Source organism: Grampus griseus (genome assembly GCF_964374135.1).
Source record: "Grampus griseus genome assembly, chromosome: 15".
Classification (NCBI taxonomy): Eukaryota; Metazoa; Chordata; class Mammalia; order Artiodactyla; family Delphinidae; genus Grampus; species Grampus griseus.
This window is the reverse complement of record NC_139009.1, coordinates 50,972,403-50,985,616: the sequence shown is the minus strand read 5'-3', so window position 1 is coordinate 50,985,616 and position 13,214 is coordinate 50,972,403. Positions and strand designations below refer to the sequence as shown.

At 37.1% G+C, this 13,214-nt stretch overlaps 1 protein-coding gene across 3 annotated transcripts in view; it reads left to right on the top strand.

The window, feature by feature from the left end:
* USP34 (ubiquitin specific peptidase 34) overlaps window positions 1-13,214 on the top strand; it is a 231,836-nt gene that overhangs the window by 112,901 nt on the left and 105,721 nt on the right. For all 3 annotated transcript variants that reach the window (XM_082672022.1, XM_082672023.1, XM_082672021.1), the window contains exons 19-21: window positions 4,245-4,334; window positions 7,033-7,128; window positions 12,984-13,066. In XM_082672022.1, the coding sequence (XP_082528148.1) occupies window positions 4,245-4,334; window positions 7,033-7,128; window positions 12,984-13,066 (269 nt within the window). The remainder of the gene's footprint in view (window positions 1-4,244; window positions 4,335-7,032; window positions 7,129-12,983; window positions 13,067-13,214) is intronic.

Here is a 13,214-nt window from a genome sequence, read left to right as displayed (position 1 = left end):
GACGCAGCCAAATAAGTAAATATTTTAAAATTAATTAATTAATTAGTTGACAGCATTTTGTAGAACACACCAGTCTTCTTCAAATATGGAGTGTAGGATTAGGAAAAAATCGTCCAAATGTAACTTTAACTGTGAAGACTACTACCAAATGTGTTCATTCTACTAAAGCAATATAAAGTTACATTGGTAATTCTTAGAGTCACATCACACTATTGTATAGTAATAAGCTTCAGCAAAGGTTGCAACAAAACCTTTGTATCAAGCAAAGGGCAGTCTAAGGTAGTAATAGCATTTTTCTTGAGTCTAAAATTAGTGTAGTGATCCCTTTGTATCTTTGGGGGATTGGTTCCAGGATCCCCCTGCAGATACCAAAATCTTCAGGTGCTCAAGTCCTTTATATAAAATAGAGTAGGACAGTTAGCTCTGTATCCACGGATGAGGAACCTGCATATGGGCTGACTGTATCTTGTTACTCTGGACCATTGAACCTTTTCATCTTAAACATATTGTTGCCTAGGGTTGTGTGGTTTGGTATTTGAAATTTTCACTCTTGGAAGAATTTGTGAATGTAAGTTTGAATATAACAGTAATTTTGATGTTTTTCATAAGCATATCAGCAGTCAAAACTGTTTGGGCAAAAAAGTTGATAAGTCAGGGTGTAGTATCTCATAGTTGTTGTAGGAGAAGTGCTATGACATTATTTCTTTTATTTTAAAAAAATTAAATTTTTTATTGGGTGTAGTTGATTTACAGTGTTGTGTTAGTTTCTGCTGTACAGCATGATATAATTTTACTTGGAATAAGTTGGTATATGTGATCTTGTGAAGTTTCCTTTAATATTGGAATATAAATTATTATAGTCAGCAAACAAATACATGATCTTACCCTGTTTGTAAATATTTTACTAATTTTCATTCTGTAATCAGTACTTTATATCATTTTTCCTTTCAAATTTATGAGTTTAAATAAAGTGTTCCAGAGTTTCAGGATCACTTTGATTCTGGATTTGGTCATTTCTTATATTCTTAAATTTATGGCACTTAAAATATGTCTGTTCACCGTTCTTTGAAATCTTTTTTTTTTTTTTGCGGTGCACGGGCCTGTCACTGTTGTGGCCTCTCCTGTTGCGGAGCACAGGCTCCGGACACGCAGGCCCAGCGGCCATGGCTCACAGGCCCAACCGCTTCGCGGCATGTGGGATCTTCCTGGACTGGGGCACGAACCCATGTCCCCTGCATCGGCAGGCGGACTCTCAACCACTGCGCCACCAGGGAAGCCCCTGAAATCTTTTTTTGAGGAGAAAAATTTGGAGTTTTTCTGAATCTTTGGAAAAACTTAAAAAAACTGTTTTAGTCACGTAAGATGTAATTATTAATAATTCAGTGTTTTTATTATAAATTATGGAGAAAAGCATTCCCCTTAGGTAGTAGAGGTAAGACGAGTCCCATTTCTACAATCCTATTTTGGATTCTTTTACATGAACCACATCATTATTCACTCAACTCAACCAATACCTGCTCAATGCCTGACATCCTATTCTCTAATGTCAGGCATCATGTGCTTGCTTCTACATTACATTTTATAAAATGAAAACATGTTTATTGTAGAAAATTTGGAAAGTAAATTTAAACAGTCTAGACTCTTAACACCATTGACTGCAAAAGAGGTAATAAGATTTTCAGAAAATATACAACTGCTGCACACTATAAGACTTGCTTTAGTGAGATATGGTATCTCTAGTCTTTGTTTCTTTGTATTTTAAAAGTATTGTTGAAATTATACTAGGTAAACAATTTTGGAATTTGCTTTTGTGATTTTAGGTGAAATTTTTCTGTCCTTTGTGATATCTCATTGATTTTATGCTTTTAAAGTCAAATTAATATATATATATATATATACATTCCAGTTTTTTATGTCTTAATTTTTAGGAAAAACTCTGCTAATGTTTCTGAAACTTTGACAAAGGAGTTTAGATAAATAATCTAAAATTGAAATTGATTTCCCCTGATCTATCTTGGTCTATCTTCCCAAGCACCACTTCTGTGCGACTTGTTGAAAAATATTAAATATTTTAATATTTAAAAGTATACTAAAAATTTAAATGTTTTTGAATATTTAAAGAATATTTACTTTGCAGTTACTGGATATCAGGCATTTACTGTCTTCGTTGCTTCACTATATACTTATTATTATCATTGGCCACAGTGTGCAGCGTGTGGAACTTCTCCCACCAGGATCAAACCCGTGCCCCCTGAAGTGGAAGCACGGAGTGTTAACCACTGGACCACAGGGGAAGTCCACTATATACTCTTTAATCTATACTAATGTTGTTTTGATCCTTTGACATACTTCTAACATGCTGTTTCTTTTATCTTCCAGTAGTATTTTTTCTGTCCTTTTCCTTCATAACTGTAATACAGCATTTTACACTGTTGGTCTTCCTCCTTCCTTGAAAATCTTGCCTTTAAGTTGTTTGCTGGTTTGTTATTTAAGGAAATATATACTCAGCATGCACCATATGCAGGGATTTTTAGTGAATAAGACACTCTTCGCTCACATCAAGCACATTCTAGTGGTAGACATATTAAATAAAGGAATATTCATTACGTGATGATGACTGAAGGAAAATTGGGAAGGAGTCAAGAATAATAGAGGTTCGCAGAGCAATGGAAAGGTGATATTTAATATAGAGTTGTCAGGGTCATCCATTCTGTTGACAGTTGAGGAGACCTTAATAAAGTGAGGGAAGGAGTCCTTCAGGTAGCTATTTAGGTAAAGCGCATTCCACACAGAGGCAATAGAAAAGCCCTGAGGCGGGAATGTGCTCCTGTGTTTTGAAGGAATAGCAAAAAGGGAGATGGGGGGCCTTCCCTGGTGGCGCAGTGGTTGAGAGTCCGCTTGCCAATGCAAGGGACATGGGTTCGTGCTTCGGTCTGGGAAGATCCCACATGCCGCGGAGCGACTGGGCCCGTGAGCCATGGCCGCTGAGCCTGCGTGTCCGGAGCCTGTGCTCCGCAACGGGAGAGGCCACAACAGTGAGAGGCCCACATATCGCCAAAAAAAAAAGGAAGATGGGAAGGAAAATAGGTTAGACGGATAGAAGGAATGGGGACAGATCAGACAAGGCTTTGTAGTCAAATTTAAGTACTTTGGATTTTATTCAGAAACAAAGTTTTGTAGTTTCTCCTACTCAGCATTCGCCACTGTTTTCCTCCCACTCAGAAGTGTAGTCCTGTATTCGAATATACCTGGTACTCTTAAAAAGAGTAGGCATTTTTGAGGACTTATTTGTACTCCATACTTGTGGGTAGGGTGCCAACTTTTTCTCTTTGTAAAAATTCTTTCATGAAGCAATATTGGCTCCTAAGCTTAAAAATAAAAGAAATTCAGTAACTTTATTAGAGTGTGTCCTGCTTCTTTCAAGGCTCATGCAGGCAACCTTCTTGCCTACTAGGACTTCTGGGATTTGCATGTCAATATGTTCCCTGTACCCCCTTTTCTTCCAGAAGATAGACATGCTCAGATCTTCTTGAGGTTTTAGAATGATTTCCTATTGCCTTTTGGCCCTTTTATACTTGAGGTATGTGGTGTGCTTCTATTATTAGCATGCTCATAACGCAGTGATTCTCAATTTAGATGGAGATGATATTAAGTGAGAATTAGGGAGAAAGTGATAATTTATATAGTTTGAAAAATGTTCTCTACATTTATTGTTTGTAGTCCACAAACCAGCAGTTGAGTATCACTTGTGAGCTTGTTAGAAATGCAATCCTGAACCTACCCCGACCTACTGAATCAGAATTTGCATTTTTAAAAAATCCCCCCAGCTGGATCAAGTGCACACTAAACTTTGAGAAGCCCTGCTCTAGATAATTTGCCCAAGCTGCTGCTTCCTGTTTTCCTTGATTAAATCCTCAGAAGCACCTATGACTCGTTAAAGAATACTGTCATTAAAAAAATTTATATTTAAATGCCCTTCACTTGCTTTTATACTCAGATATTTATATGGTGTATTTTACTTTAAAAGTCTTGGATTGGTTTTTTAAAACTTGGATTTCTTGCCCCAGTGTATAATAAGTTAATACTTAAGGAAAAAATTTTGTGTTTGCATAGAAATGTATGTGAAGTTCATTAACTCTTTTTGCATTTAAGATTTTAAATAGCTGAATTTCTGTTAAGATCTAGAATTGTTGATACTATTTAAAATTATTTTATTCTATAAATACCTGTTTTTGCTGTTTCAGATCAGTAGTAATTTCACTTCGTCTTCTTCCAAAACTGTTTGGTACTTTTCAGCAGTTTGGGAGCAGTTATGATACACATTGGATTACAATGTAAGTAAATAAAAGAAACAGAAGTATTCATTTTAAAGATTTTTTTTCCCAGTCATAATTATCAAACAAGGTTTTGAGTAACTTACTAGCTTTTATTCTGCACCAGGAAAATTTGAATTTTGTGTAATTCAAATGTTTGCGTAGATTTCTGAGTGCTGTCTCTGCCACTTAGCCCCATGGAGATTATGTATATCTCTGTCACCAGGAAGTCTGACCTTTGTACTCATTGTAGTTTGAGAAAAATATTGTAGCAAATAATGCGTTAATTTTAAGATAAAGATTTTTAGTGTATCTGACCATGGCAAAGGACTCCTGAAGAAGATCCACACATTAAACACTCTAAGGTGCCTTTAATTTTTCCCATTACTAGGAGTTGGTTCTAGACATTACATCACCTTAGGGATAATTTTGACACCACCCTATTACTCCTTTACATATATAGAGAACTTATGATTAATGTTAAAGAATTCTTTCAAGGATAGTACTTTGATGTGATATTGATCTAATGTTTAAGAATATTCTAGAGAAAGTTGGCTATCACACACACTTCATTAACCTCTAAGAATGTATTATTTGCTTTATTCAAAATAGACTTTTTGGAGAGATTTCAGAGACTTTAAATTTTAGGAAAAATTAGACCTGTTGAAGGATTTATTTGTGAGGTCAAGTAGGATGGAGTTTTATCTAATTCCTCCTCAAATCTAAGATTAGTTAGTAGGAATACTTGCTTTCAAACTGAATATGATTTTTAAAATTCTTAGAAGTCTGTACTATAGTTCTAAATAAGATGAAGTTAGTTCTTCTGAGTTATAGCCCTTGCTGGTTTTTTTTCTTTTAATAGGGGATCTGTTTAACCTGAACCTCTATTACTGTTTTTTAAATTTTTTTTTTGTTGTTGTTGTTTTTGCGGTACGCGGGCCTCTCACTGTCGCGGCCTCTCCCGTTGCGGAGCACAGGCTCCGGACGTGCAGGCACAGCGGCCGTGGCTCACGGGCCTAGCTGCTCCGCGGCATGTGGGATCTTCCCAGACCGGGGCACGAACCCGTGTCCCCTGCATCGGCAGGTGGACTCTCAACCACTGCGCCACCAGGGAAGCCCTATTACTGTTTTTTAAGAATCATCTTAGAAAGTCTCTTTCTTTGGTTACTATTTCAGGGTGACCCTAGTGACAATTCTATTTGTGAGTGCAAGGAAGTTCTTTGAGATACTAAACAGAGGAGTAGAGGAAAGCATTTAGCATCCTTTAAGTACAAGAGTACCATGAGTTTTATTTCATTGACTCTCTTCCCATGGTTTTTAAATGGCTGAATTACAAAATTCAGAAGTATTAAAGTGATTCACTTGTAGCTTACCTGGGCAAGTTGATATTATAGTCATGTGAGGAGGTTTGAATTAAGGAGTAACAAAAGATAACATTCTTATAGAAGTGCAAAGCTGCGAATATTCAGTTACTTATCAAGTATACCTGAACTTAAGTATATTGAGTTGAAACCCTTTTAGCTTGGTCCTTAAGTTAAATATAAATAAGCTCAGTTAATGCCAACATGAGACTGGTATCCTAAATCTTATCAAGTAGATCACTTAAAAGAACTGAGCTCTTATGATTAGTTGGCATCAATAACAACAAAAACTTCCACTTGGTGTGAACCTATTATGTGCAGTAACACTCAGCATTTGGTACATACTGTCTCTTAAACTCTTACGGCCCATATTTTAAAATTGGAAATTATCTCTGATCATCTTAGTAAATCTTCAGGTAACCAGCAAACAGACTGTCGAGTGATTGGCAATGCAAGAGTAACTTATTTGGAAAAGAAGGCTATAGCAAAAACATGATGTAAATTATATTTGAAGTTTTGGAATTTCAGTACTTCTACATGTTAGTAGTTATATTGCTAATAATTATTGTGTGAGAGAGATGTTAGTTATGGACCCTGCTATCTCTAATTGTATTTATCACTATTTCTTTTTTCTTCTATTGCTTCTAGTTTACTTTAATATGTGAATATTTATTTGATTAAAATAAGTTATTTTAAAAAATAAGCAGTTATTGACAGTAGAAAAAAACAAACTGATTGGTTCATTTAGTTTATATTATCTGTGTTCTGTATGCCACGCACTGTGCTAAATAATGACCAAGGTACACAGTCCATCCTTAACATGGACTGTATTGTACTGTTTTTTAATATTAACTCATATTAGTCATTTATAATTAGCATTCTGCCAGACATTTTATCCCCTTCACAGAGATTGAGTATTTTGAGATTAAAACACAGTGGTGGGCTTCCCTGGTGGCGCAGTGGTTGAGAGTCCGCCTGCCGATGCAGGGGACATGGGTTCTTGCCCCGGTCCTGGAAGATCCCACATGCTGCGGAGCGGCTAGGCCCGTAAGCCATGGCCGCTGAGCCTGCGCGTCCGGAGCCTGTGCTCCGCAACGGGAGAGGCCGCAACAGTGAGAGGCCCGCCTACCGCAAAAAAACAAAAACAAAAACACGGTGGTGCTTTAACTTCATAAAAATTAAGGTGCACTGCTTTATATCTTTTCACAATTCAAATATAAAAAGAACTTGTAAGTTTTTGATAATTGATAGATTTTGCTTTTGAAAATGTTTTACATAGAAGTTTTTTTCCTGTTCTAGAATAGATTTATTCTCTTACCCTGTGCCTCTAAAACTATTTCTTCTTTCAATTGGTCCAGGTGGGCAGAAAAAGAACTGAACATGATGAAGCTTTTCTTTGATAATTTGGTATACTATATTCAAGCTGTAAGAGAAGGAAGACAAAAACATGCACTGTAAGTATACCTTAACTACGTAAGTTACATGTAAGTGTTGATTGTCTTTCCTGTGAAAGGTAATTTTCCAGTATTCCTACTCCTAGTCCTTTTCTTTCATATAATAAATAAATGTAATGAACATTTTAGTTATGAAATTTTTAAGAGAAAGTTTCTTTTTTGTTTTTTTTTTGTTTTTTTCTTGTGGTACGCGGGGCTCCGGACGTGCAGGCTTAGCAGCCATGGCTCACGGGCCCAGCTGCTCCGCGGCATGTGGGATCTTCCCAGACCGGGGCAAGAACCCGTGTCCCCTGCATCGTCAGGCGGACTCTCAACCACTGTGCTACCAGGGAAGCCCGAAAGTTTCTTTTTTAAGTTGAATTCTATAAGGTTATTTTTATAATTCTTAACCTTAGGAAAATGTAGGTTATATAACTTTGGGGGTTGATTAATCTTCACTGTTGAGTTCTGTTCATAAGTCAGTGTTTTCAGGTATCAAAAGTAAATGTTTTTTTCAGAAATCACCAGTATCCTTGTATTAATGTATTAGGGCATTGATTCTAAAACTTATAAATATTTACTTCTGAACAAGTATATTTATCATAGAGTTAATTTAAAACATTTTCTTTTATTATTATAATTGAATACTAGTATTAGAAAGTTTAGGATGTGTGAAAACGTTAAGAATTGTGATGTTATAGCTGGTTAATATTTCATCATTAAAATATCTGGATATATTGAAGTGAGTTTGGATAAGAATTGGTAGAAGTTGGGGTGTTAGTAGTATAGCTGTGTTTAAAGCTTCTTATAGGGAGATGCCTGCCTAGAAGGAAGCTTGGAGATTTCAGAAAGTTTTTGTTTGTAAGTCAGTTGGTGGAAACTAATGGTCAAGTCTAGGAAACCAGCTAAGTGTCTGTATCAGCATGTCAGTAAATAAGAGAAGTAGGCACAGTATTTATTGAGAAAATATCCGCATAGAAAACTTTCATGTAGATCAGAATTGATCAGATTGTAGAAGTGTTCAGAAAAGCCATAGGCCTTTGGGCTTCCCTGGTGGCGCAGTGGTTGAGAGTCCGCCTGCCGATGCAGGGGACGCGGGTTCGTGCCCCGGGCCTGGAGGATCCCACATGCCGCGGAGCGGCTGGGCCTGTGAGCCATGGCCGTTGAGCCTGCGCGTCCGGAGCCTGGGCTCCACAACGGGAGAGGCCACAGCAGTGAGAGGCCCGCGTCGCGCAAAAAAAAAAAAAAAGCCATAGGCCTTTAAAGCATACTTATTCACCTCCAAAAATGAAATCACATTTTCCCCCGACAAATCAGTTCTTTCTCAGATTACTCTACCCTTCAGTGTACCACCCTCCTCCTAGTCACCTAAAACTTAGAGACTTGGGGCTCTTTTCATATACTTTTATTTCCAAACATGAATAATGATGTTAGTGGTGATAAAAATAGCCAGTATTTGTTGATGCTTACTATGTGCCAGATACCTTTTAAATATTATTAACTTCAAGATACACAACTTATTTGAAGTAGGAATTCTCATTTTAAAAATGAGAATGTATAAGCTATGAGGTAATAAATAATTTGCCCAAGGTCACAGTTATAAATTTTTATAAATTTATAGATTTTATAAGTAGTGGAGCTAGAATTTCTATAATTCATTTTATAAACACTCATTTTATTAATAGTCAAGCAGTCTGTTTTCTGTAATTCATATTCTTGAGTGCCACATTATACTGTCATTAATCTCTAGTTATCTTAAGGCTAAAATATATCCCATGTTTTTTTTTCACAAGTTGACATTCCCACAAACACTGTTCCAGTTCTTTAACCAACATTTGGATCAGTTTTCTTCCCTCAGCCTCCCCCATGCTTGTTAATTCCTTATCCTTATTAAATGAGGAAGGCATTAATGATATTGGTAGAAAGCACATGGGCTTGAGAATCATACAGACCTGCATTTAGGTTATGAATCTATTGTTTTGATCTTATTTCAGTTACTTACCACTCTAATAAATCCCCATTATTTACCTCATGAGTTTTTTCCTGTTTTTATTTTTTTTAATTAATTAATTTATTTATTTTTGGCTGCGTTGGGTCTTCGTTGTTGTGCGCAGGCTTTCTCTAGTTGCAGTGAATGGGGGCTACTCTTCCTTGCGGTGTGCAGGCTTCTCATTGCGGTGGCTTCTCTTGTTGCGGAGGACGGGCTCTAGGTGCATGGGCTTCATTAGTTTTGGCACGTGGGCTCAGTAGTTGTGGCTCATGGGCTCCAGAGTGCAGGCTCAGTAGTTGTGGCGCACGGGCTTAGTTGCTCCGGGGCATGTGGGATCTTCCCAGACCAGGGCTCGAACCCGTGTCCCCTGCATTGGCAGGTGGATTCTTAACCACTGAGCCACCAGGGAAGCCCCCCTCATGAGTTTTTTTAAAGAATTAAATGCAATAATTTAGTAAGCTGTATCTGGCACATAGTAGGTTATGTATAAATTGTAGTTACTTGGCTAAAACAAACTATGGTATAAAATAAACAAGAAACTTGCCTCCTACCCCCATTTAGATTGTCTACTGCATAAAAAATAAATTCTACTTTATTCAGTCTAGTATTCTGGGCTCTCAAAAATCTAAACTCAACAACTTTTCCTGTTTTATTGTTCAGTGATTGTTTTAGACATTCTATTCTTCATGCCTGTCAAATTATTTCTGATATGTTTCCTTAAATTTACTCTGTTCCACAGCTTGGCTTACAAAGTTACCTCTATACAAGATGCATTCTTTTTAAATCCTTTTAAAATTCTAAGTGTTCTTCAGAGTCTCTTCTTTAATTATTCTTCTTCAAGCAGTGATGAGGATTAAAGCCTTCTGATTCTGTATGTCCATACATTCTTTATAAAAACCTTAAGATCAACAAGGAACAGGAATAAAACCACACTGACCAGCATTATTAGGAGGCAGAATTCAAATTACATGTCAACAGAGAAATAAACACTTAAGTTGCAAAAAAGCTCCCACCAGAGTCACAGCCTGTGGGCTTGAAGAGCAGGGATGGGAACTTAAGAGAGGAGCATGGAAGACATAGATGAGTCATGCTCAAAAAGAGAAAGTCCAACATTCAGTGCCAAAAAATGTACACAGATCTGAGACTTGGTTGTTGACAGCATCGACAACAGGGAAGTTGCTCACTTTGCTAGTGAAGGCAGACAGGCAGAGCCTCACAGAAGCATTCCTTCTTTTTTTTTAATTTAAAGAAGCATTGTTTCTGTGGTGGAAAAAATGTGGTGCTCTTTGGAGATGAGTTTTATACTTTTCTAGGGTACACCAGAGTATCCTTCCAGTCCTCCAGTCTGCCTTGTTTCCTGATATTTTAGGAGAATAAAATCTTAGAACAGAGAGCTGTCCAGACTATTTTGTTATAATTCCCTTGATTCTTCAGGCTAAAAACAGAGTTGTACATTTGCTACTCTTTGTTAAAGCATACTGATTTCATGAGTTTGTGGCACATTACTTTGCATTCGTTCTGTGGCGATTATAATAGTAGGCAAGTTCTAAGATTTTCACGTAGGACAAAAAGATTCTTGTGGCATTAAAGATAACATTTCATTTCATAAATGGACGTGTTACATATTTCTTGAATCCAGTTGCCACTAGAGAAAATTCTGTGTTAACATTGAGACTATCAAGTGAAAGATTTTTTTTAAGGTGTCAGTTTGTCACTAAAGTTTCATGCCTGTGGGGAGATTATTTTTGTCCTATATTTTCTGTAATGTCAGGAGCCATGGACAAGCCCATGAGAGTTTATTAGTATTGATAACACTTTTGATTTGCATCCCAAGAAATTTCCTGGTTGGTGATTTCAGCAACCAATGGGATCCTGACAGAGCAGGCGGAGTCCTTTGAAGTGTGCAGCCAATGGTACTACTGTGGAAGCCGAAGAAGGGAGGACAAAGGGACTGGATCCATGCCTTCTAGGGTTATAGGTCCCTTACTCTGAGATGCAAGTATAGGGGAAGGAAGTATTCAGGAAATAAAGGCACTTTGTAAAGGACAAGAAGACATCATTCCCCTTTTATGTCTGTGACCAACGTTCCTGATACTCAGGGCATATGATATATGATAGATCTCATGTTTGAACCTGTACTCCAAGGTCTCTGCTACAAAAATCTCTGTCCTTTTAGTAAAAGGATGAAAACTATTAAGAGCAGGCCTTGAATTTTATCTGAATAGTGTTCTAGTTTGTGAGTTCCACCTCCCACCCCCCACCCCCAGTTCCCAGCCACCTTGCCGTAAGTACTTTCATCTTCATGAAGGGCACTGCAACAGTGACGAAGCAAAAGTTCATCTTTTCCAACGTTAACATGAGACAGTAAAGAGAAGCAAAGATATATCCAGCAAATTCAACCTTTAGGAAGCCTTAACTTAAAACTTCAATGACGAATCTAGTGTAGTTTTTGAAACCAGCTAACTTTAGGAAGCTTTTAGAATTTTGCACTTAACTTAAAGATGTTAAGAAATTGATTTAAGAGGCTCTATGACTCTCTGCAAGTTGAGATATAGATCATGGCCCAGACTGGCTGCTGCCTTTTGTTGGCAAGGTAATTTGGGCAGTTCCTCCACAGCCAGCCTTTTGATTTGTAACATAGAGATAAGAACTCATGATTGATTTAGTCTCATTGATTGGGTACTCAGGTGCTTGTGGGAACTAGAATATTGTGATACCACAGTCACAGTTCAATATGCAGTTCATGGAGTTGCTAAAGGAATCCTAAAATGCAAACCTGATCATTACTACCTTTTTTTCCCCAGCACCCTTCAGTGACTTCCTTATGTTCCCAGAACAGTATCAAACTCCTCTGACATTCATGCTGGCCGTGATTTGGCCCCTGCTTACCTCTTTAGACCCATCTCCTACCCTTCTTCCACCACAGACCAACACTTGCTTCTTAAAATGCTGTTCCTATAAACTGAATTCCCAGAGAACCATGTGAAATCACCTACTTAACAAGCTTTCAGAGCAACTCTTAAATTATCCATTGAATTTTGTACACATGAATTACAATTACTTAGATTTGAAATAACATTCAGAAATGCTCATTTTGTATCCACTGTTTTATGAATTAGACTTATGGAAATGATGTTTTATTAACATTTCTTGTTAAAGGAATATAGTATTATCCCTGGAGGGACAATGATAATGAAACATGCAATTTCTAGATGGAAATGTTTTTTATTAGCTATTCTAATTTATGTACATATTGCATAATTTTAAATTTGTTTATTTATTTTATTTCTTTTTGGCTGTGTTGGGTCTTCGTTGCAGTGCGCAGGCTTCTAGTTGCAGTGCGCAGGCTTCTAATTGCGGTGGCTTCTCTTGTTGCAGAGCCCAGGCTCTAAGCCCAAGGGCTTCAGTAGTTGTGGCTTGCGGGCTCTAAAGCGCAGGCTCAGTAGTTGTGGTGCATGGGCTTAGTTGCCCCACGGCATGTGGGATCTTCCCGGACCAGGGATTGAACCTGTGTCCTCTGCGTTGGCAGGCGGATTCTTAACCACTGTGCCACCAGGGAAGCCCCATATTGCATAATTTTAAAATGACATTTCTTTTGTTCCACTGTTGAGTTCTTATCTACTTATCTAATTTGAAAGTATGTGTTCTAATAATTTGCAGATTTTTATAATATTAAATAACATAAATCTCACATGTAACATTTGGCTTTGTGGCCATTTTTTGTGTGTATAACCAAAGATATAATTAAAATATTTAATAATTATGAATGTTATTAAATGGAATTTTACTTATTTTGTATAATTTAAGATTAGGACCATTAAATCTTTAAAAATAATTAAGAAATAGGATCTCTCAGTTAATTATTTTAATGACTTTTTAAATACAGGTACAGCCATAGTGCCGAAGTTCAGGTGCGGCTTCAGTTCTTAACTTGCGTGTTTTCAACTCTGGGATCACCTGATCATTTCAGTAAGTTTTTAAATCAGTATTTTAGTCAGTTTTTAGATCTTCCTTGGCTCTTGAAATAGTCCAGTTAAATGTACTCATGCCTTTAGATTTCTGTGGTGATCACATTATTCTCAGTACTGAATGTCCTCTCAGTATGTATGGCAATGAG